General features: G+C 37.2%; 1 protein-coding gene and 1 long non-coding RNA gene across 9 annotated transcripts in view; both read right to left on the reverse strand.

Annotated features, from left to right (window-relative positions):
* LOC149673997 (CUGBP Elav-like family member 1) overlaps positions 1 to 26,178 on the reverse strand; it is a 110,881-nt gene that overhangs the window by 49,624 nt on the left and 35,079 nt on the right. For 2 of the 4 annotated variants that reach the window (XM_089839825.1, XM_089839827.1), the window contains 2 exons: positions 9,477 to 9,967; positions 474 to 525 (listed from right to left, as the gene is read on the reverse strand). In XM_089839825.1, the coding sequence (XP_089695951.1) occupies positions 474 to 525; positions 9,477 to 9,839 (415 nt within the window). In that variant the 5' untranslated portion in view covers positions 9,840 to 9,967. Of the gene's footprint in view, positions 1 to 473; positions 526 to 9,476; positions 9,968 to 10,799; positions 11,047 to 14,045; positions 14,064 to 26,178 lie in introns of those variants that run through there. The other 2 variants (XM_089839829.1, XM_089839828.1) reach the window with 2 other exon arrangements.
* Positions 15,052 to 17,031, reverse strand: LOC149673998 (uncharacterized). 5 transcript variants are annotated; one of them, XR_016366979.1, is made up of 6 exons: positions 16,497 to 17,031; positions 16,205 to 16,266; positions 15,869 to 16,139; positions 15,544 to 15,807; positions 15,373 to 15,463; positions 15,052 to 15,317 (listed from the first exon to the last, which is right to left on the reverse strand). It is a non-coding gene; the product is annotated as an uncharacterized LOC149673998 (long non-coding RNA). The 5 variants fall into 5 exon arrangements; XR_016366978.1 differs by having other exon boundaries at positions 15,052 to 15,463; positions 15,869 to 16,135; XR_016366980.1 differs by having other exon boundaries at positions 15,052 to 15,463; positions 15,544 to 15,792.

Below are 26,178 nucleotides of genomic sequence, written 5' to 3' on the forward strand. Positions count from 1 at the left end.
TACTATTGAAAGCTAAATAATCGGCATATACTTCTTCTTTGTGGGGGTTCGGGATTTAGGGGGGGACAACGGATCTCCTAGGCATTGATCCGACTATTTCCGGCTGGGGTAAAAACCCCTTGTTCTTTTTTTTGGCTATCGTTCTATCACTAATGGTTGTTTCAATATATGGACTCTATTGACTTTCTTGAAAACCTTTGGGTAAAGGGCATTCGGTATTTGGATTGAAAGTATAACCGATGAATCTGGGACACCGCGTCGATCGCTTTCATTTTTATCTTCAGTATAAATATTAATTCTTTTTTTAATTTTTCTATATTTTTATTTTAACCTATTTCGATTTCCACTCCTGGTTACTTTTTATATACTCCATGTTTTATATAAAATTGTCTTAATCGCTTTCATTTGAGAAATTAAATAACTTTCACAATAAAGGGAAAGCAAACTGCGTAAAATCAGGTGTAATTACTCACCATTTCTGTTGTCATTAATATCCGATGGCTTCACTTGAATCGGATGATGCATCTGCAAGAAAAAAGAAAGAAAAAAAAATCACAGTTAAATTAAAACCCAAAAATAAAAAAAATTACCCAAGGCTTAAAGAAAACAATCAACTTTCCATTTCGGTCTATAAATTATTCAATAATTAAAACTAACCTTGCGATGTTTATTGGATCTCTTACGTTCCTTCATATTTAATTATTATTACTATTTTAATATAATTACCTTAGTTACTACTAATTACAACACTGATCATTGAAGATAATTTAAAATTACTGCCGACCCACGAAACATTTTCAACAAGCGTTTTAGGCAGAATGAATCAAATACAAGACTGGTAATTTTTCCGAAAGGGGGCGTAAATTTGGCGGGTAAGGGTCACGTGGGTCGAAAGGGGGGCATTATTTATCATTGTTTAAATTCGCCAGTCGTGATATTTTCTTAATTTCATTCACACACGACTTTTATAATTTTTTTTATTTCCTCGATACAAAAATAATCAGTGTTCAAAAATGAAATTGAACTAACGTGCGAGGGAGCGCCTATAAAGAATTGAATAACAATCACTTTTTGAGTTACAACTACCACGAGGGACCATCTATAAAGTATTACAATAATAATTTCTCTGAGATCTTTCGTGGGGGACCGACTATAAAGTATTGTACGTGTTGCAATTACTATAGGGGTCATCTATAAAGTATCGTAATAATATTTAAAAGCGTGAGGACCATATATAATGTTCTGTAATAATGATGTTTTTGAGTTGCAACTAGCATGGGAGGGAGGACCACCCATAAAATAATGTAGTAATAATTATCTTAAGGTTCCAAGTATGGAATAAAGTATCGTACTATAAGAATTTTCTGATAAAAATAAAATCAGCGTAGTCTTTGAGCGATTTGGAAGTATCGTTTTAAGTGGCTGAAAGACTATAGTTTGAAATGTTTAACGTAGGGTTATTCGATGCAAAAATTTACATTAGATTTTTGCTGGGAAAGCATTTTATATCTTTTTTGCTGCTTAATTTAACGTTCCTAGCGAAATAGGTCGTGACGTCGTCGGGGCTTGAAAGTTGAGAGTTTCATCGTGGCAGGTGCAACCTAATAATCTATCTCTAGGCCATCGTTTGACCTCTATGCCTCCACTTCCCTGCCACCCATTTATCGAGCGAAACTCGCGCAGGATGGCTTAGATATTGCCATACACACTATCTAAGCTACCCGGAAAGGCCCAGGTAAGTGTTTCAATGGAACGGTTTCCCGTCTGTGTATCCAATAATTGGGCAAGCCCAAATGAAATATCTGCAAAATGATGGTTTCTTTAACAAACTATCTTTTTTACAACTTTTAATAGGTGTTTATATGAAAGGGGAACGCGTCATCACGTGACGTCCCTTTCGCGAGTCACGACGGCGCGACTCTACCACGTGACGTATGCAGTGACGTTTCGGGTAGGTACGTTCGAACAAGGCTGATCAAGCCGCAACTAATTTCAATAAAACGATGCTTAATTAGAAGTTTATTATAAAGCTAAAGTGTTACGGACCTAGAATAGGACATTCTTAACAGGCTTAATGGTTAGGGCTTGGCCTCCGTTCCAACCTTGAGAAGAATTCAATTAACAAACCACTTCTAAAGGAGCTTTCCTTTGATGCACTTTGGTCAGATTCCGTAACGAACTGTGATTGTGTAGTAGAGCAAAAAAACAACAAAGAAACAGCTTTCTGAAATATGTATGAGATGCGCAATTGGGTGCCTTTAATAATACCGCGTATTAAATATATTGGTTGAACTCGAACAGCTAAGCCATTCTGTAAAGCTAATGAGGTTTGGCAGCATTTGCAGGCATCCTCTACAATTTACAAAATTTGATAGCGAAAACCTTAATGGTAAAAGCTAAGCCTGATTCGCGCCCTAAAATTGGACATCATCACTTCAAAACCATTTTTTCTTCTCTCACCAATAATCTAATAGATCTACTACACGATTAAAAATCCAAAATCGATCAGGATTTTTAATGTTTATTTTTAGTTTTAGTTAAGGCTTAATCATTCCTCCAGGCTCCGAGAATTCAAGTTTATATTAATGTTTATTAATTTAAACTTTGTCTCTTTTATATTATAATAAAGAGCGTCTAAAATAATACATATTTCAATTGGAACCATGTATTCATCTATAAAATTAAAGAAGTTACAAGCAATTACGTTTTCTTAATGGATACTATACGCGAGGTCTACAGCTATTGGACGAATCCGTCAGGTGCTACTAGTCGTGTCGTCCAATAGAGGTAGTCAGTCCCCAGTACTTTGTTGCTTAGTGTCCATTAAGAAAACTTAATTGTTCGTATCTTCTTTAATTTTATAGATGGTTGCATAGTTTCAATTTAAAATATTCATTAAATTATAAGCTCTTTCGAATAAATATTTAAAGTATTGTAGCCTAGAGTTTTCCATTTAAACTCGGCATAGTAGTTTCATTATCCCTTTTGCAAAGGCGCGTGCGAAATAATTCAGAGCACGAAATATATACGCGCAGCACGTGAAGATAAAAAATGACCACGTGAAATAAAAAATGGTTAAAAATTGCACGAGCATTTATTATAATATTCCATTTTAAACGAATCTCAAAATTATTTCGTGAATTATTATTTTATTTTTCTTGCGCGTCTAAATTTCCATTTCTGGGCTATACTTTTTTTCTCTGTTCGCTTGGAAGGAATCTTTCTTGAATATGATTTATTACTTTTGGGAATTTAACCGTTTCTCTATCTCCGTTCCGTTGTCTTTCGATATAGTTTCCGTCCCAGCTAAGAAAGACCAATTCTCCCATTGAAAATCTATCGCGATTTAATCCCTTTGTTAGAATGCGAAAGCGTATAACACGGCCCAATGAAGCCCATCACCATTTTCATGGAGAAAAGAACGAGAATTATTATTGTCAGTTTATTTCTAGGGCCTTTTTTTAATCTAGCGGTAATTCCACGCAAAGGGTTAAGAGGGTTTTTCCTGCGCTTAATAGCGGTGTCAACTAAGACTGTATTGTAATATAAGTAAGATGGAAAATGGTTTCATTGTTTCATCACTCATTTTGTTGCCAGTGTAGCCGGGAATTATACCAGAGTCCCAATTTTTTTTTCTCCTCTTCCATCTTCTTATCATTTCGGTTGCTATGCACGCTGCCATATAGAGATGGGTAAGGGCTCCGTTGCTAAGGACTGTATTTCAGAAAGTGTTTGGTTCGTTTGTTTGTGTGTATGTTCTTTATGCACAGTCACAATTAGTTAATTTCTGAAGGTTGATGTCAGTAAGGCTAGGGGAAGGTTTATAAGAAGTGCTTTGGTTGCGTGTCTACATAAACAGGAGACCTTAATATTGATTTATATATTTATAGGAAACTATTAAACATTGTACCATTTGGTGATAAACACCAATATCAGGAGTTCATGATGAACTCCTGCCAATATGTATAGTAAATTCTTCCCAACTGATGAGGTCTTTTAACACCAATTGCTTTTTATCAAAAAAGTGTGAAATATATTTTTTTCGATTTACTAGGCTCTGTCACATTTAAATATAGTTAATCAGTCACAAATATTTGAGACGTTTCACTTGATTATATGGTTAATTCATCTCATAACGTAAAACGTGGCTGGAAGACGGTTTTGGGCAGTTTGGGAGCTGCTAGGCTATAGTGCATATATTTTGTGGCAGCAAGCATTTTTAAATTCCTTAACTTTCCAGGTTTGGTCTCCCTTTAAAAATTTCATAATTCACAACTTTGGTAATAATAAAAAAAAAGGATATATAATACTTTTCTATACTCTGTAGGTTTTTCGGACCCCTTTGGTGAAGAAGTATAGGGAGGAGGGGGGAGTTACGTATCTCGTTTTTAACATGAAGGAAATGAAAATTTATAACAGTAAAGCGGTGGAGGATGAGGCAGGGGGGTCCGAAGGCGCTCGCTTGAGGACAGTACTCATTTTAGGCTTTACATCATTTTTATGGGCTCAGCAATTTTATTTCCTATATATATCTCTTTTTAGGCTTAGACATTCGACGCAACAGAAAGGGATAGGACAATCACTCGCCCCTCTATATTCCAGAGAATATTCAGGCAAGAAGTGATATCTAGTTTAATAGGGAGAAGGTATAAATTCGTCACATTTCTAGCTTTATCTCCATTCCAAACGTAGGTCCGGAGTTAATCGCCGCCTCTAAATTACAACCAGCCTCTCATTGGCTCTTGAAAACTCACGTCAGCGCGACGCGAATGACGTAAATAACGTATTTTCCGACTGAGGAGAGGCGAAATAGCCCAGCCTCCTTTTACGTCCCCCCTTTGTATTTTGAAAGGGGGACTGGGACTATGGCGCGCGAATACTTAGGCATCTTATACCTTCTTCCTAGTAAACTAGATATCACTTCTTGATTCAGGTATTTCTGTAGCTTCCTTCTTTCTAAAGAAAATTACTAACGTAACGTAACCTTACCTAGGTTTGATTGAAGCAAAGGCTTCAAAAACTATATACACTTTGACAAGCCAAGTTTACATTTACAGAGGACACTGATAAACTGGAGAAAGCGTTTTCTCTCTATCTTCATTATCCCTTTACAAATTTTAAAAATAAAGGTTCTCAAAAGTAAGTTGAGGTCATTTTTGTTCGTATAAGACTTAATGGGATTTCCAGTGGTCAGTTTAGTTCGCGGGCTGGCAATGACCGTTGATAATCGCGTCAGGCCAGCAAGTGTCCGTTCCCCTCAAGCTTGACTGGGCATGCGCCAAGTCGAGCTTATCATCGTAGCGCAGGACTCGACTTTCCAAGAAAAGAAGGAAAAAGTTGGAAAAAGCCAATTTTTAAAAGGGTGCTTTACAAAATACAAGTTCTTCGATTACCTCTCTCTCTCCATGAAAAGTGTTCCCTCTTTAGAGGAAATAAATCACGACGTTATTATATATTTTTTTCTTATAATATAACTACTCAAATATTGATATATAACTAGAATTTGGTGCAATAAATGTTTAAATCAAAGTGTTTCCCAAAGTTTCATTTCCATGTTGCAAAACATATTTTGCAATATGACACATCGTAATTTCCTGGTAGATTTGGATTTTTGGATTTCAGAATCAGAAAGAACATTATTTTGAACAATTTCTAGGCCTATACCGTATTTTAAACAATTTTTGGCTTGGTAATTTAAATTTTTGGTGAAAGTATGATATAAAATCATATTTTCACCACGAGACTTATAGACCAGACGCCTAGAGACAGTGCAGGATAATTTTTTGTAGGCCAATAATAGATCTAACGAACAGTACGTTTTTTTCAGTAATGCATTATCTCAATTTCGTCTTATGAACCGTATTTACGATTTTGACTCGAAATTTAAATGTTCATCCAGTAGTTTTGAAATCTCGCGATACGGCCTTTGGGAAACTCTGCAAATTTAAACGCTGTTATACTAGTGCAATAAATGTTATATCATAATATAGGGGAACAGATCAGCGGTATCTTAACTGAAGTACCAGGTACTTGGCAAATTTGCGCGTAATATGCCTAGTATTTCGCCTATAGCTTCCTCGAGTATGCCTATTAGAGTTTAACGCGCTGGAAGCTAGTTAAGTTTACGTCGGATTCAACACTGGGGAAACGATAGTTGCGTGCCCTAATTGCCAGCCGAAGATGGTCGAAATGCATGATGGTACCATTAGCTAATTAACGGAAATAGGGGACGAGATAGACTAATTCCAATTAGGCAATACCTAACGACGCTATATTGCAAACTTAAAATACTAATACACGATCCGATTTTATTCAGTTTGTTTTCGATATACGATGATTGCTATTAATAGAGATTGGAATCTTCCGGAATGCTAATTTAAAATAGGGGAATTATTTTAAGATCGACTGCAGTGCCATCTACAAGATATGAGTTTCCAAAACTACGTTATCTACGCAATTTTAAGCTTAGACGTTGAAATTTCACACACAAAAGGGCCAAAACAAGCGGCCTTGAACATTATGGCGTATATCTGAAGTCAGCGAGGTATTTCACGTGTTTTTCTGAAGTCAGAAATAACGAACTTGATAAGGAAAAAAACGTGCGTTGGTTGTAGTTGCGAAATCAGTACGAGACTTTTTTGAAAATAGTACAGTTTGTGTTGGAGAGAGGGCGCAATATAGTTTCTCAATATATAGGAAGTGGCCCACGTGACAAGAAGGACCGAATTGAACCCCATTCGACCCCCTTTCTCCCACACCGGAAGGAATCTAGGCTCACGGTGTAGAATACTAGTTCACCTGATACGACTCCTTCTTTACTATGTACTCCGTGGTTTTGCAGGTAATGTAGGAACCCTGGAACTCAAGTATTGCATTGTTTCTATAGCAAGGATTACCCCGATCACATCGGAAAGGAGGGAGGGGGGTTCCCCACGCTTGAGAAAACGATCAAGGTAGATCCCTAAAGGCTGCATCATCCTGATGATCATTCAAAGTGAGCCGCGCACATTTCATGTATATAACCAATCTTAACCACCCACGCTGCTCCCTCAATCGTCTCGTCTTTATACTATATCTATACGCACCATCGATAAAATAACAGCTATAGGCCAACCAACTTTGCCTTAGAAGGCAAGATTTCCTTGCAAAGTCTTAGATTCTGATGGCCAGACATACATTTAGTCTCGTTCGCATTACAGACTTTGTAGCCGTCCAACATAATATTGAACTAAAAGGATTTGTTGCCGTTTTTACAGTATTGCCATTCAAGAGAATGACTGCATGCTGAGAGAAATTAAGGCTAGAAGTTCAGTTTGAACTATAGTATAGTGTTTCTCAGAGAAACCATGAAATAGTCAAACATGTAGAGTAAGACATATCAGTCTTCAATCTAAGAATGTTGCTGAACATTTATCTAGTGGAAGAATTGGTAGAAGTTTGCCGCTTTTACTTCATGGCAAGCTCTCATTAACCAGTGACAAACTTATGGAACACATCTTATGGATTTATGGCTTTGTTTACACTTTTTGGATTCAAATTTAAATTAAAATCTAACGACACTGTGCTCAGCGTTTGGGGAACACTGCTAAATATACACTTTTTTATATAGAATACTTCGGTTTAATTGACAATTGGGGTTGTGGATATGGTATTGTTTTTCGCTAAGCTCAGCACCAAAGAGCAGTTAGCGGTAGGAGGACGCGGAAAGAAGCGGAAGAATTAAAGCTACCTATGTACTTTTATTATTTGCTCCTCGACACGATCCTCTTAAAAATCTATTTTTGGCTCTTGGCGAATCACGAGTGCAAGACGAAGGGAAGGCTCGGGTTCAAGAGCGAAGAACTCGCTCCCGCAAGATTAACTTTCTACGCCTTAACACTTCTTCTAGGTTAGGTTAGCGTTAGCTATTTGAAGGAGGGTGGGAAGAATAAAGAACGAAACTAGCTAGGTACTTACGAAGATTCAAAACTCATATCAACTTCATCTTTCGACTATGAACCTACTAACGTTCTGAAGTTCAGGAGAGCTGAGTTCTATTTAAATGGATGTCGTTTTAGAGGTATGTACGAAGGTTGCGCCGACAAAATTAACCCAAAACGCCATACATTAAATTTAATGGTATTTAAATATAATTAACTATATAGCAGCAAAAACAAAACTGGTGTTACGCTGACTGACTTTCAGCCCAATTTCCTTATACTTTTCTGGCAATTCGCCATTTTTTTAAATCTAAACACGATAAACTAAATTTATTACTAAATATAATTAACTAGCTCAGCTACCCCAGCGTGACCCGGGTGTTTTAAGGGACTATATAAACCTGGAAAAGACAGTAACCACTAAACAACTTTCGTCAAACCCGTACAAAATATTTCCTTGATGTGTTTTCCTTTTACACAACATCAATAAAACGATGCGATGCTTAATTAGGGGTATTAATTAAAACTTAAATGACACAGGCCTAAAATAGAACCGACATAACAAGGCTAAGGGTTCGCGGACCCATGCAGCCTCGACAAGAACTGAACCATAGCAAGTGCTCATTTAGTTGCGTAAAGATTTAGGTAACTGATATTTAAATTAAATTTAACTCCGAAGAACCTTAAATGCCAAGTTCATTAATTTTGTACTCGTCAAATAACGAGGGAATGTTTGTCGGCAGCGATTCTAAAACGCGGTCCTTGCTCGTTAAAATAAATAGGGTTTACTTATTCCGTCGTCTTTGGCTGTCTGCACGCATGGTGTCCCACGAACAATGGACTTGGGGAAGAAAGACAGGAAGTGATCTTAAGTTTATTTTTGTTGATATTTTGGATGTCGGGCCAAGTTTTACAGATAGAGACAAGAGAGACAAGCACGAGCGGGGCGAGGGTGGCCCGTTAAATAAAATTGTACTAAAGAAAGCCGACACGAGCACGATACAATCGTGACGTCACCACGCCATCCCTGACTGATATCCAAGAGAGATAGTCCTAGACCTATCCAGTTACAAATTGCTCCACTCTTAAGTGTACAAACGAACACGCGCAACATGACATTAAGGAAAACATATTATTTTAGAATCTTGATTATCAATGTACTATTTTCGGATTTTGAAAGTCGGTTGGCAAGGAACTACTTTCTGTAGAACTGCAGTCGTTGAATTTGTAGGGTAAAGGGGCCTGACTCTTTTGTAAATACCATGCCTGGTTTAATTGTACGATTGATACCCAAGGCCCTTTAGGGGTCCTCATATATGGGTCTCTATTTTCAAGTATCCAGTAAGTATTCACCCTTTGCCCCAGATATTTTAGGGGCCCAACACACATAGGAATGGTTTTTAATTTTAAGGCCCCAACATGCCCCAAACATGTCGCCATTTCATGTTAAAGACCGGAACAGAACAGAAGATGACAGTATTGTGTTCAATACGATAAACTTTGGCGAGATATAGATCGGATATGTCTAATAAAAATAATTGTAGAAAATTATCTTACGAATGATTTAGCGGTGGCGCTTCTGTTGTTGGCTTGCGTCAGCTGTAGCAGTAAAGCCAAACAGGGAAGCGAAGGCAAAGGAAGGTGCGTCGTGATGGACAATCCACTCGAAGCGGCCGCACCCCTTAACAAACTCTTGCTGACCAGTCCTTGCAACAATTGCTTCCCAAAGGCTGCAGTAGAGGCCTTGTTGCCGCCGACGATATTGCAATTGTTGCCGTTGGAGGCTGCGGCAGCCGCCAAGAAGGCTAGAGCTTGCGCGGCGGCCTGGTTGGCCCCGCCCCCTTTCGCTTTCAGTCGCTTGCTGAGACGTTTGCCGATGACGGGAGCCGTTTTTACATCCATGGAAGGCGGAAGGGTCATTCAGACAAACCAACCGAACTGAACAACGTGAGCTCTGGTTGAAACGCCCCGATGGTTAAATAGATACCTTCAGTATCCCTTTAGTTAAACTACGTTCAGATAAAACGTTGAATGTTGTTTGATTTAATCTGTAAATTCAAAAAAGAAAAGGAAATATAAATTGGTAATCACGAATTGAAACATATTTGGTAATAGAGTTAAAGCATGTTTTATAATGTATTAAAACGTAAATAAGAGAGATTTAACATAATACGCAATGCAGCCCTAACCATAATTCCCCTATCATCAAGTGCGCTTGAAAATGTATAGTAAAACTTTTCAAATTAAGAAAGGATTTTGACTTTTGCTCCACAAAGTTTTACATCAAAAGTCATTAGTTAGAAAGTAAGTCAACACGCCAAAGGCACACACGATAAAATTCCTTTTTCATCCAAAAACCCTGAATACGGTACAAGGCAGGGAACGGAAAAATATAAACTTGTACTTTCCGCCTTCCACTCTATTCAATCAAACACCATGAACAAATTACAAAACAATAAAAGGCGCGCACGTGCTGAAGAAAAAGATTATGGCGCGTTCTAAAGGGGTAATGAAAGGACATTTTAAATCGTTTTGTTTTTTGTAAATCCAGATCAGCTCGCTTTGGAATTTCCGTTTTCTATTTACAGATGCAGGCGATCATCCCGAGATCCGCCTGCAACTGATCTGTATTAAAAAGACAGAGCAGTACGGATCGCTTGCTAAATCTGTAGATATATTTTGGCGGGAAAGAAAAACTAATATTAGACCAACTGGAAAAATGACGCGTAGCCACTCTCTGTTGGACCTTATCATCGGATAATTGAACAAATCGGGCGCGATCTAGGAGCATGCAAATTGAACCGTCACTAGTTCATTAGCTCTTTAGAAAACATTCGCGCGAGATTAAAACTTCACGCGTTGCCTCTTTAATCTACCAACCTTTGAAAGAGCAGATTTTAGCGAGAAAATATGCGAAGGAGTTACGTTTTCCAAGGTTGAATTGTAAAGTGTCAAAACTTTGCAATTGGGGTCGGAAAAAAAGATGTCCCGGAGGGTGTGGAGAGAGAGAGTTTGGCGTTTACCTTTTTGACTTGGGCGCTAAATCTTTGTCTAAAGTAAAGAGAAGAAGGGAAAGATAGCGCGCGGGAACAAAATTGCGCTTCGATGGAAAAGACGATCTCTCTCTCTCTCTTCCGTGGAATAAGAGGGAGCCAACGATCGAGCGCAAGGATAACAAACACAAAAAGATAGGAGAGAGTGAGAGAGAGACACTTCAAACAAAACTTTGCTCCCCAAATACATCTTAAAGGCACCTCGCCGTCTATGGCTTGTTAACAATATTTTAACGTAGTGTTTCCCCAAACACAAGATTTTCAAATCAACTTTTAAATTTCCAGTCAAATAATTGTAAATAGGGTTAGAAGAAAAAGTTGGACTAGTTTATTACCGCACAAAGGTGTATGCCCTGAGGTCGTTTTAAGTCTATTATTGGCCTACTAGTAATTATTGTCACTGTCTCTAGGAGTCTAATCTATTTTATTCGTCTTGATTAAAATAGGCGACAAAATCATACCTTCACTAAAAATTTTAATTATCGTATTGGGTGAAAACAAATTTTGAAATTAAGATGGGTTACGTTTAAAAGATGGAGCTCTTAACTTCGTAAACTTTGAGAGGCACTGATAGCGTTTTCCTTTGGGCCCTCGCGGAGCGCTCCCATGGAGGAATAAAACTAGGAGATCCTATTCTTCAAAAACAGTCTTTAACGAAGCTGGAAACTACTACTACCATTTTTATTGCTCCTTGGGAGCGCTCCGCGAGGACCCAAAGGAAAACGCTATGAGAGATAATGAATCCAGACATTTTAAGGTAAAGGCCGAAATTTTGATTAAATTTGGCATAATTAATGTAATAATAGGCAAAAATAAATACAGAGAATAATGACGTATCTTATATTGGATTTCCCTGTACCTCTATCTACTCATTTATAATTCAAATCTAAGGTTTAATGGCCTTTCTTGCTCTATCTCTCAGCAGCCTTCATTTGCATTCTTGGAAAGAACCTTATTTCCCCGTAACTTCTATTACGGTGTAACATTTTTTTGCATCCCTTCTTAAGATGCTTGTTATCATATCATATCGAGCTCGAGACGGTAGCATTAAAGGGATCGGACACTACCCATAACCGTCTTTCAAGATGACGTATAAATCCGACAAAATTCCAGAACTGTCCTACCCTTAAAAGCGCGTGAGAGCTGGATAGCGCGAGACATAAAAACCGAATCCCTGTCCTAGATATCCCAGTTAATAAAGAGAATACCGTAAATACCGGAAGAATGACAGTGGAAATATAGCGTTGTAAAGGTTAACTGGGACGAGTCACACGTACCGGGGGGGGGGGGAAGGTAATAAAAGTATAGGCAGGCAAAACGCGCGAAACTGACATCTGCAAACACCATTAAACATTTAATACTCTCTTTTCCTTCTCTAGCGCGAGGTAGAGCGTGCAAAGGGAAACATACCCGTGCAAATATACAACAAGCTTACAACCAATAGAACTTATCATAGAAAAACCCAATTTTTTATGGAAATATACTATGATTCAAAGAGTGTTTTCTAATATAGGGTTAGAGATCCCACAATATATACAGCGTGGTATAGCTATTGGAGTGAGGTAGTATTATAGTGGCTTTAATACTAGGTGTAGCAGCATTTTATGATATGACAACAAATAAGAACGCTAAGCCAACCTGCTCCTACACGCTGGGGATGGGGACGGTGAAATGGCGGGAAAAGTAGCATCACGTGATGACGAGTTTTTACAAGCTCGCTCTGTATTCAGAAATGAATTATTTAGAAAGTGCTACTGTAATGAAACGCGATGATAGCTTGTACAATACCATCAAAGGGATAATGAAGAAAAAAAATGATAAAACAATATGAATTAACAACTCTGGGGAAGCGAGTTAAATGTAACAGAATTCATACGCGTCTCCCAGAATTCCTGGCGATTCAGTATGTGGTATGTAGCGTGCATAATTTTCTCGCTTCATTATCCCTTGTAACAACGACAAGTATTCAACGTGGCCGAGTTAATGAAGAAATATTAGGGGAACAGACTAAAAACCAATAGAGATTTATTTACTTTGGCGTTGGACTTTCTTCTTCATTAACTCAATTTGAGTGAACGGGGAAAAACTCGCGGAGGTCGCGCCTTTTATTAAAACAACAATAATAATGGAAACGAAAGCGGAATAATTAAATGAAAATGCAAAAAGGAAAAAGGGTTTTGTTTGTTTGAAGAATATGCATACATCGGCCTCGTTATATTTACATTTTGATACAGTAAATAAATAAACAGCAAAGGGAATCGAATTTGCTTGGAATAGAGAGGGGACCTTCGCTGTATATATTACTTATCATCCTAATTTGGGCATGGAAAAATAGAAAGGGGTCTTCTATTGTACGAAGTGGTTACCGCCTCGATGGGAATTATCTTGCCCATAAGTAATTATTGTTCATTTGTTTAAGCCATCATTAATTATTTTAATTAGTGTTTATATCTTAATGAAGGTTTACCATAATTTGAATTAATTTTGAGATTCAAATTTCTAGTTGACTTTTAAGGTTTTCAATGTATTTTCAAGAAATAATTTATAAGAAAATTGAATTCCCTGACTTTGTTAAAATTCTTAAAATTTTCCCCGACTTTTTGGACCATTTTTAAATCCCCAAGTTTTGCCCATAACTAATTATTGTTCATTTGTTTATGCTATCATTAATTGTTTTAATTATTATTAAGTTTTACCATAATTAGAATTAATTAAGTTTTCAATGTATTTCCAAGAAATAATCTATACAAAAATTTAATTCCCTGACTTTGTTAAAATTCTTCAAACTTTCCCTGACATTTTGAACTATTTTTAAATAGTTTTTGCACAATCTTAAAGGGTTTACTTGATAGTTAATAAAAGAAGATAGTTGTAGGGCGTTCGGCGGAGTAACACTTAAAGAAATAGTCCGATATACACATGCTTGACCGATATTATTTTATGGCTATGCAGCTGACCTTTCTAAGAGCGCAGTTTATTTCTGCTCATAAATATAGAGTCGCTATATTTTGAGCTGGGGGGAAGAGATATCGGTCTTGGGAGGGGGGCGTGAATAATTGAAAAGGCGACAAACCCAAACGCTGTTTCCGATTGCGGCCGAATATTCTCATAGATTACAACGCAGGTCGAGGGGTCTTGCAACTCGTTCGCTAACACAGAAGTCTACGAGAAAGAGCAAAACATTTAAACTCGCGAAAGTGACTCCCCCCTCGGATTACGAAATATCCTTTACGTCATATCGTTTCTCCTCCAATCAGAAATCGATTGGGAAGAAGAGGGAGAAAAAAAATCAAGAAGGAAAGAAAGAGAAACGTTTTTCTAACAAAATAAATAAAAGTTGAAAAATAAATATATATTGAGAATAGCTCGCTCAAGTCGGAGCTCGCCGAGCAAAAAAAGATATTTCTAAATAAATAAATGGGGTTGCACCCCTCGAATACTTAAAACTCGCGCCTAATCGATAACCCCCCTCCCTACTACATCCACCTATGCTAAGGCCAGCTTAAGTCGGTGCCGCACATTCGATATTTGACGAGTACACTGAGAAAAATATGTTCAGTGAAAAAAACAGAAAACTTCTGGCAGCACGTGATGCCAGAAAATATCAGTAAAAATTACAGCAACTATGGTTTTTTCGATTTTCAGAACGGTTCTGTAATAATTATAGGTTATTCGTTTGTCTCCAAAACAGAAGTTTTTATGTCAATTTTACAAGTTAAAACTGTAACCATATTCTGTGGTTTTTACAGAAACAACTGTGATTGCAACAGTTTTGACCTGTATTGAAAATCTGTAATTTTTACAGAAAAACTGTTTTGATCTGAAATAATGGTCTGTGGTTTTTACAGAAATAACTGCGTAGATAGGCTTTAAAACTCTGCAATATATACAGATATAACTGTTTTGATGTGGAATTAAGTGCTGTGGTTTTTACAGAAGTAACTGTATAGATCTGCTTTGAAAATCTGTAAAATTCTCAGAAATAACTGTTCTGATCTAAAACTAATGTCTGTGGTTTTTTCAGAAATAACTGTATATGTCAGCTTTTAAAACGTGTAATAATTACAGAAACCCGTGTAAAGTCCATCATTTTTATTGGTGTTAAAAATATGTTGCTTTTACAGAAACATTTGTATATATTACTTTTTCGGGGTGCGCTCAATATCAGTACTTTAAACAGATGATATGATATATTTAACAGATTTTTTCAGTGTTGAACCTGTAAATTTCACAGAAATGTCTGATCAAAATCACTGTTTTTCATGGGAACTCAATTTGCATCATTCGATGCAAGATTAATGTCTCCAATATTTGCAGAAACATTGTTTTCATTACTTGTAGGGCTCTAAAATTCAAAAATTTTATCTAAGAACATTACACCCAAAGAAATAAAGACATACCGATTGTAGCCTGATTATATCCTATGATGTGGGAACTTATTCATTGATTCCGTGAATTTCGGTAAAAGTCATTTTTCAAAACGAGTTCCCTCTGATAACGATTCATTATTTTATAAATTGAAAACTTTTTTTTTAATATATGCAAAATTTTAATAAAAGTAAAGGCCAAACCTTTAAAAATTACAATGACTTTAAAATCCTTCAAAGCCAGCCAAACTCGAAAATATTTTTTAATCAAAAACATAATTTTTGGACTTACACCCTTTGCGATTTTCTGGGTTAATCTTCGCGGTGCATCTAAAGGAAAAATAATTAAATGATTAATATTAAATTAACAACAGCTTTTAACTACAAACTCTGAGTGCCAAAAAAGAGAAATCTTGCAGAAAAACAGGTTTTCAATGTGATATTTTTGGTTTTCTACCTTTTTAAAAACTATATTAACATGGATTTTAATACACAATAATTGGAAAATATGAGAAAGACGATTTTATACCTTTGGATTAATTCCTTATCTGTGCTCGCTTTTTCTGGATACTCGATATTTAAAACGAAATACAATCCAAAGAACGGTAAAATTCTCGTTGTTAGGTGTAATCATTGACGACATTTTGAAGACGGACAAAAAATTTTGGTTTCAGCTTCCTAGACTTTCACTTGACCTGTTCTGACTATTCATTCTCCCTTTAAGGGCCAATGTAAAGCAATAATGGCTGATATTTTTTAAGCGGCATTTGAATTTCCGTAAAAAGTAAAGAAAAACCTATCTGGCCAAGGGGTTGCAATATTAGGGTCTATTTTAATATAAACAATGCAAATATGTATAGCTTACTTGTTTAGTTGGCACTCGTTATGACGCAATAATCAAGGTGGTATTTCTATATTAGTCATAGTCTGTAAACAAACATAAACATAAATTTGAGTTTTGGTTCTATAATAAATTCAATATATAAATGATCTAGGCTTTATCTCCTTATTTTTAAAGAAAAACTGTTTAATTAACTCCAAAGATAAGTAACCGATTTATGGATTTTCAATTGTCTTCTATTAAAAATAAACAGCAAAATTCACCTTTTATAACTAGATCATTTATCATACAGAATGCTGAAATGTATTTAACTTACTTGTTCAAATTGTGGAATCTCACTTAATGGGCGCTGGTAAACGAGGTAATATAATACTCAGTAAGTCGCGTTTCATTTCTAGCTCTAAGAACCACACCTGCATTACCCGCGTGGAGACCGTAGATTATCGCTAGATTGCGAACCTGTCCAAAAAACCCGAAACCGACCCTGACCGCGCACAATGGAAACTTTCTAGCCCAGAGTAAAGTGACAAAAAAGGGTTTAAAATTGTAGCCTCTCTCTCTTGACCCAGCGGAGCCTCCTAGTTTTTTTTCCAAAGAATTTCCCCCTCCTGGGGTTGCGGTTATTTTCCATTCTAAAGGTGGGGCCGGTGAACTCTCTCGAATCCACGTGCAATTATTTTTTAGCATTATAAAGTTCTTACTTTTTATCTGGCAGCACCAAATGAGCTAATATAAATATTTACTAGTTTATAGAATATTTACTAAATCTTATAGAAAATGCACTCTAAATATAAACATCTGATGAACCAAAAATGTATAGTCTAGTCCCCTACACGATGAGTTAAAAAATTAAATTGACCAAAAAATTATGAATTTTTCACCTGTTACTTCAATTATTTGCATATCATCGAAACTTTGGGTTTAGACGATATATTTAAAAGCTTTACCCGTTCATAAAGCTTTTATTAAACGTAAACCGACAAGGTGGAATTTGAAGATTTGCAGCTCGAAAATTATATATTAGTTAAACCATAAATGATAGGAGCTATTTCTAAATTGGGTCTAGTATTTTTACTGTCAAACAGAGGTCGATTATTTTTGAGCTCCTCAATAGTTAAAGAAGTGGCTCGGGCGCAATTAAAAATTACAGAACCTTGCCATTGTAAAAAATAGTCTGTCAAAATTAATGTAGCAATTATATGGGTTTAACTGTAATTTTCCCAAAATAGATACCGTAAAATTTGCGGGAAAAAGTGAATGAAACATTAAAGAATCATATCTTTTCGTTTTTGCAGTTTTGAAGCATTATTATCAGGTTGCCGGTAACACACATATCTGAAAATTATACAAGGAACATATTTTGCTTGTTTAATCGCCAATATACTGTAGTTTTCACAGTTTGTTAGTAACGTTAACAGAGTCATGGTAGCACAATATCTGTAAAATTTACAAACGGCATCTGTTTTACCAATCAAATACGTAAATCTGTCATTTTCACAATTTCGGACTAAAACTAACAGATAATACCATGAAGTACTTAAGGTACAGAAAATATCTGCAATACCTAAAAAACAGTCACTCTGTGTAATATTTTTGCAAACTTTACAGAAAGCATCTGTTTTACCAATCAAATAAGTAAAGCTGTATTTTTCACAGTTTCGTACTAAAATTAACAGATACTTCTATAAAATATCTTCTGTAAAATTTACAGTAAATGCCTGCAATGCCTATCGAGCAGTCACCCTGTAAAACATTTCTGTGGAATTCACCGTTCAAAACTGAGGATCGGAAATTACAGAAACAAATGTGTAATTTTTACAGTTAGAATTAGAAATAGCAGATCAATAAGTGAAATATACAGATGTTTTCCGTAAAATAGTAAAAACGATTTTACTGTGTTTGTATTTCTGCAGATAAACTCCGTTAATATATTTTACATTTCAATATTGTAAAATTCTTCTGTTTAAACTACAGAAATTTCTCTCAGTGTAGCGAAGGTATTATGGAAGAATCTGAAAGGATTCAGAACAGCGCTGGTAAATATTTTCGGAATAAAATTCTAGGTTTGACTTTCGCAGGGTTTTCCCTAATCAAATTTTCCACAAATTTCCTACACAATTCCATGAAAAACACACAAGGTTTGAAACTAAATATTAATTTGGAAAACACTAAGTACAATCTTCAGTAGTTTATTATATAAGCGATATCTAGTTTACTAGGGAGAAGGTATAAATTCGCCACATTTATAGCTTTATCTTCGGTCCAAACGTAGGTCCGGAGTTAATCCCCGCCTCTAAATTACAACCAGCATCTTATTGGTTCTTGAAAACTCACGTCATCACGACGCGAATGACGAAAATTACGTCTTTTCCGACTGAGGAGAGGCGAAATAGCCCGGCCTCCTTTTACGTCTCCCCTTGTATTTTGAAAGGGGGACTGGGACTATTGCCCGCGAATGCTTAGGCATCGTATACCTTCTCCCTAGTAAACTAGATATCACTTCTTGAGAATAGATAAGTTTCCATGGCGTTAGGAGCTGCTTGCTATCACAATATCGCTTTCAACTTAGCTGACTTTTCCAAACATTTCAGCTTTTGCAGGTCGTGTACTACGAACCTTGCTGAAGGAACAAGAAAGACGTGTGTTGCCGTCTTTAGTAAAGTGCTTCTATTCCCTCGGGGTTTTTCCAATACAAACCATATCAAAGTACTTTTGCCCCCCCCCCTTGAATGTGGGGGTGCAGTAAGATTTCTTATTCAGATGCTTTATTGAATTACGAAAAATATAACTTTCAATGAATGCGGAGGGATATCTAATGGATTATGAGCATTGCGTAACTCATTCTCGCATTTCTTCATTGTCCCTTTAACTCTAAAAAACAATCACTCGGCGTTATAGTAATGGCACAAAGCAGCCTCTGATTGTATTAAAGTCTAGTTGAAAACAAGGTAGGTGCTATTAATGCACGTGAAAATATATAGTGGAGTAATGGCACCAAGCAGCTATTGACTTTATTAATCTCCATGAGAAAACGAGGTAGGGTGCTTTTAACGCTTATAGACGTGGCACGTGCTGGTATTCTTATTTCATAATTTTTCTATTTAAAATGAATGGCGTTGAGTATAAGCTTAGACTCTGTTGCGGTTTCTATGGAGACACTTTTTGTGTATTTTATTTCTCCCAAGAAGGAAATGGGAGGGAGGGAGAGGGGGACAAAAGGGGGGAAAGGAAGTTTCTTTTTCTTCGGCGTTGCTTGTTATAATCGTAAAGAATGGAACACTTCCGACAAAAATCGTTAATATCCAAGATTAAATAGTTAAAGGGAAGCTGAACAGGAAAAATGAAGTCATTTACATATTCTACTGATAAAAATTATATTTAGTAGTGCGATTTTATACTATCAGACTCCATTATAATTTTTTTATAAACTTTTATAATAAAGTTGCCACGATTTGAAATAGCTTTGAAAGATTTAAAGTGCTAGCCGACTTTTAAAGAAAGGTTTACGTTATTTTCTAAATTTGATTTTCTCCATTTTTGGATCTAAAGCTAGTTTATAAGGTTAAGAGCATCTTTCTTAAGAAAAGTAATATACTATAAAAAATAATATTTTTTGGCAGATTTTAAAATTACCTGATCTTCGCATGTTTTTCCTAATCCGAAGGGGATAATAGAAGAAGAATGACACTCTGAATATCCTCTTAATACTTTAGTTATGTAACATGATTCTTCCCAGGCGAGGGATCCCTTTTTGTTTGCTCTCCTGCTCATCAAACTTCAGATGGGCATCGCACCGTGCTAGGGTGAATTCTATAACTGTTTGGTAGTAAATCCTCAGCAATCAACCCACAAACCTTGATTGTCTTGACGTGGGACAAAAATCCACAAGCACATGCGCCTTGGCAAATAGTTAAAGGCTAATAGAGGTAATGACGGAGAGGGTTTAGTAACCTTGTTAATATTAAGGGATGTTGGGAGGAATCATGTCGCATGGTACACTTCACTCGAAGAGAAGTATTATATACTTCTTTTATTATTAACCCAGTTACGATTTTAAGCATTATTACCACAATTTTAATATGAAACAAAGAGGGTCCCTTCCGAGGTCGTATAACAGAGTCCAGGAGGAGTATTTAAACTTAATAAAACCTTACTTAAATTTCTCATAGTAACAGTTAACTTTTATTGCTAGTAAAAGCGTCTGCATGCAGCACTTCATTCTCCCTTTGAGGAAGTGGAAATTTGTACTAGGTTGCTGGTAGGTCAGGGGAATTGCATACTCGCGGGCAGGCAGGCAGGCAGGCATTGCTCTTCATATTTTAGTCATGTATTTATCCGCCGCCTGCGTCTTCGTGAGTGCGCACTTTGAGTTGAGGGGGATATGCCTCCGATAGCCATTTTCTATTAATCTGTTATGGCGTTTGCGTTCGAAGGGGAAGGGAGGTGCGTATCTTAGATGAGTGTAGCTATAAAACCCAGCTACACATAAATAGATGCAGTCTGTTCGAGGGGTTCGACACCCAAAATAATCACTATTAACGTACTATTCATGCGTACTTTCAATTTCAAAATTTTAAACTGACTTCCCTGAGCGTCTAAAGGTCACGCATTTTCCCTGATCAATTTTAATTTTCACTTGTAAGTAGAAAAGATAAAAATGTTGTAAACATATTTTTCAGACTAGGATGATTGATACCATTTACATCAGTAGGCCAAGCTACTTGGTGCTGCACTTTGTCCGCTAAGTAACTTGGCCTCCTGGTGTAAATGGCATCAATCCTCCTATTCTGAAAAATAAGCATTTTTGTTTTTAATTCCCTGACTTTTCAAGTATTCCCTAAGCGTCTAAAGTAATTTTCCCTGCCCAATTTAGAAAAGTCAAAATATTGAGGGTTTAAAAGTTACTAGTAACATGAATCATTATTCGTATCTAATCAACATGGAATTAGCTGACTTTTATACAAGCCAGATGTAAATGTTTTCTAAAATTCTCAGGTATATTGTGGCAATCTTGCAACAACTTGAATCAGCTATTAATAAACCATTCCATTAATTCCAGAAGAGAAGCAAACACCACAGGGGCGTGGGAGGTCACCTTCTTAGGTTATTTCCCTCGTGCCAAAAAGCACCGCTAGAGGCAGTTCGAATCGGCTATGTAACAAGCCTCTACACGTAAGTAATTAACGGAACGGTCTATATCTCACCGACCGAGTTGAACTTACTGATTACGTAAACCAGACGGGAACCATGTACGTAATCAGCATTCAACGCAAACTGCCCCCCCCCCTTTTCCGGGTTGGTTGTCAGTGCGTACCCCCTCGGTTCATACCATATCTGAGAGCTATAATAGCGATACTATAGCTTGCTTTGGGGGGAACTACTCAAACTACGTCTTATCTCTAAGAGCCCCCCCCCTCCCCTCCACATCCCAAACCCTCCTGTTCCCGTTATGGGATAAGGAATACGGCCAGGGGGGGAAGAGACTTGACGCATTTTCAACCCCCCCCCTATATATGAGAAACTATACGGCGTGGTTTAGCTATTATATGATTCGATATTCGTCAAATAACGAGCGAGCGAGTGCGTGGTGTCATGAAACTCTCGCGACATAGCGTTTGGGAAACACTGTGGGTTAGATCATTGTTGTAAAACTGTCAACTCGAATAGCTCAGCCACTCTCTACAGACCTGTGCAATATTTAGTAGTGATATAACAGGGGGAAGATGCCCCTCGTAATATCGAACCAACCAACGAAGGAACGACGATGCCAACTTTTAAAAGCTTAATGTCCTGATCTTCCAAACACTAAGAAGTCGATAATCGAGAAGTTAGACGTATAACTTTATAAGTTTAAATTTCACATGAAATACCAACTTGAATTTCTAGTTGATTTTACAAGTGAATAAACACGAAATAACTAACAACTTCGGTCGGTTGAGATACCTAAACCCGAACCGCGTCGTTGGTTTGGGTGTGTTTCTCTTATCGAATGTTGTAATGGCTACCGAAGTAGATTCAGATACAATGGTACGTTTTCAATGGGAGCCACGACAACTAAACTATAGGTGAAAGGCATTTTGGTGAGGACGACAATAAGGAGCGCAACAATTTGGAGGGCTAAAAATAGGGTGTCCAAATACTGGGAGAATTTAAGATTCGGTGGCAACGCGACAAAGCGTCCCAATTGTCGGACACAAAGTCGACTCGTTGTCATCCAAATGCGTTTCATCCCCGCAGTTGTGGTTTCAATATCGACTCAAAAATATACTTCAGAATTGGGTTGCAGTAGAAAAACCAAGTTTCTCGCCTATTTTTTAAGGTAAATCTCTAAAGGGATTTGTCTGGTTCGGCAGCCTTAAGAAGACTCTTTAGATCTGTATCTGTATATCTTAAGTGGGCGTGGTCAGGGGCGCAACCAACCGACCAACCATGGCCTAATGGTTGATTCTTGTACAGGCGTCTAAGTTCAACCACAAAATGATCGACTATCTCGGGCCTTGGATTTCAAAAGCAATAAAAGAATGTCTTTACTTTAAATCGGTAAAAGATGAAGACTCATTTTCTCCAGACACGCGATTCTTGTAACCCCAAGTACTTAGTATCCTTGGAAAGGGGAGAAGAATGGGCTATCAGACATACTCAAAGGATCTCCTATAGAGCCAGAGTTATGACACTTCAAAGTGGTGTGTTAAATAAATACTAGGTATGGCGAGAACGCAATTATTTTGATAATTAGCTTAATTACTCGAGCCCTGATTGATTGCTTTAAGTTTTCGACTCAAGCATTTAGTTTTGTGGGAAATAGAGCTATGACATATTTAAAGAATTTCCCCGTAAAACACAGTTCTGTATTGCAAAGATGCAGACTCGATCGAACCCTGTTGCGCTTTCGGTACCGGATAGCCACGGATACACTGACAAAATCCAAATCCTACCGACTTTAGATCCATGGTTCCTTGAATTACTGGTTAACGAATCTCTACGACTCAACTATCGATTATATTAGAAGAAAAAAATCTGAATGAAATCGACTGACTTCAGCCCATAAGTAAAAGTCCTGACTGACTGATTGACGGCTTGGCTGACTTGTCTGATAATCAACGGCCAGATAAAATCACTTTGAATATAGGTAGCTGAAACTAGTTTCGCATGGACGTTACCCACTAAGATAGGTTTTTAAAATCGGCAGCCATCTTGAAAAATGGCGACCGGAAATGTAAGAATAACTTTAGTACGTTTCAGCCGATTTGTTTACTATTTTTATCCTGCAGACGACTTTATGGCTATTGGCGTTGAACATTCCCTATAGCTGCACTAGTGATATACAAAATAATTTGTGGGTTAACCATATCTTCTTGGAACCCTGCATAGGGATGTCCTAGACTAAATATAATATTGGCGACATGTAAGAACCCAAAAGCGGATAAGAGGATAACCGTTGGCCATTTATCCTATAAGTTGATCCCGCTCCAGCGCCCAATAACCAAAGAGACGCGAAATTTAGAGAAGGACCTAAAACTACCAAGCAACCAGGATACAGCGTGGACTAGCTATTCGGAGGAGCGAAATACCCATTATGTCTGCATTCACGATATATTTAGAAATGAGTAAATAATAACAAAAAGACTTTCCACAATTTGACATTTTTTGCTGGCCCTTCAATGAGATTATTACACCAGGAGCCGAGGCTACTTGGACCTGCACCATGTCCGACAAATAGCCTGGCCTATTGATGTAAATAGTACCAATCCTCCAAGTCTGAAAACTGTATATAATATAGAAAATCCCCTGATTGTAGAAGACATTAATTATCTAGGCTGAACTCGGATAGAAAAGCCACTCTGAACGCGGGCTTGGCGCTACGTAGATGCCAGCACCATATATTGGTATGGGCAAATAAATATCGAATGGGCCGAACTCTCATCGTAGGCTAATTATAGGCTCCGCTAATCTTTCCGGCGAATTATTTACGCTTTGATTGGGTAATTACCCCTCCCCCTATTCACCCCCCTCCGGGATCTCAACGTCATCCATTAAATTCGGTCAGGGTATCTTGGACAAGAGGTCTTGTTCGCGCTATATAACGTGCAATGTTTCCCAAAAACGCGGTGTCGTCTAATTTGAAAACTGTCACGAGATTTTAAAATCACCTTTCGTTCAAAGACAAAATTGACGTAAGGTTTATATCACGATTCACGTGGTAGTTTTAAGTCATTATTGGATTACAAACAATTATTCTCACTGTCTCTACGGGAGTCTAGTCTAGTGACTTTAATTAAAATGATATTTTCAACAAACATTTCGGTCGTATAATAAAAGACATATGTAGAAATTGTTCAAAGTTAAGTTCTCTCAAATCCAAAATAATTCAAATGGAAATTAAAATTTATAGTTGGTCCAAAGATGTGTCGCAACTTTGAAAACTTTTGGGAAATTTCTGCGCTATAAGGATAATAGCCCAAGCTGTAGTAAAATGAAAGCCAGCAAAAGGGAGAGCTGTATTTTATCATTTAATATTATTTGAAGTTCTCGCAAATGCAAGAGAAGGCAACGCTATAATTAATCCACAAACAGTACAGATGAAGATCTGTATACAAGGCGGAATTGCCTTGCGAGGTGCTGAAAGGGAAACAGTGTCGTTATGAAAACTATTTCGGGCTCCTTATACCTGGACTCTAAAATCTTGTCTCTAAGGTATCCTATATTAATGGTACTTTCTAGAGGGGTCGGTCATTCGCCGATTGTTGGAAGTATTTAGTTTTGTCGGAAAGATAGAAATAAAGCTACCGACGCATGCATGTCTTTTAGAACCACAGTTCTGACATTATAAAACAAATAAATCAATTAGGAACTTGCTTAATTACTCGAGCCCTGATTGTTGTAACCCCAAGTATTTAGTGTTTTTGTTAGGGCTATCACGAAATCAGAAGATCTGTCCGTATCTCGTATAGAATCAGAGTTCTGATGCTGAAAATTAAGAAGTCAGTTATTTTTAACTAATGAACTTAATTGCACGTGGCTAAGTATTTAGTATCGTTGTGAAGACAAAAATTGGGTCTATGACATGCTCGAAGAATTTCACCGTATCTCTTACAGAACCAGAGTTACAACACTCCAAAATGGATTTGACATCTAGTAATTATGAGCGACCCCTCAGCGGGTCTAGGTATAGAGAAGTCAGACACTGAAGTCAGTCGGTACTCGGTAGTCATGGAAATGAGATGAAATTAGTTTAAGATAGGAAATGAATGATGTTTAAGGGTGGGTGAGTGAATGGGGGAAAAGGGTAAGGAGTCAATTTGGCTTGTTTCCACCTTAAGGGAATTAACTGGGAAATTTATCGGTTCTCGTCTTAAAAACGGGGCTGACAAGGCAACTCTTGTCTTCTCCTCTCTCTCTTACTCTCTTTCTCTCTCTTAGTCTCTTTCTTTCTTGAAATTTACAAGAGCTAGCTAGTCTAGTGCACGCGGCGTGACATCGAAGGAAGGATTATAGGCAAATTGGCCCACTTCCCGTATTATTACTATCGAGGAGGAAACAACTCGTCAAATCAGGTGTACTTTAACGTTTCAGAGATCCTTTCAAATCCCTCAGAAACATCTTTTTCAACTCTCTACGACATATATTTTAAAGCCCTTGGAAGTATCTGCGAAATCCCTTTGAAGTATCTGTGAAACCCTTGAAATCCCATTGAAGCCTCTTTAAAATGCCTTGAAATCGAATTTAAGTATCTTTAAAATGTCTTGAAATCCCATTGAAGTCTCTATGAAAAACCTTGAAATCCTACTGAAGTCTCTTTGAAATACCTAGAAATCACATTGAAGTATCTTTCAAATACCTTGAAATCTCTTTGAAGTATCTTTCAAATCCCTTGAAATCTCTTTGAAGTCTCTTTGAAATCCCTTTGAAGTCTCTTTGAAATCCCTTTGGAGTCTCTTTGAAATCCCTTTGGAGTCTCTTTGAAATCCCTTTGGAGTCTCTTTGAAATCCCTTTGGAG

This window comes from Phalangium opilio, unplaced genomic scaffold (genome assembly GCF_054372755.1).
Source record: "Phalangium opilio isolate 3A_F unplaced genomic scaffold, DU_Popi_V2 ptg000048l_1, whole genome shotgun sequence".
NCBI classification, from domain to species: domain Eukaryota; kingdom Metazoa; phylum Arthropoda; class Arachnida; order Opiliones; family Phalangiidae; genus Phalangium; species Phalangium opilio.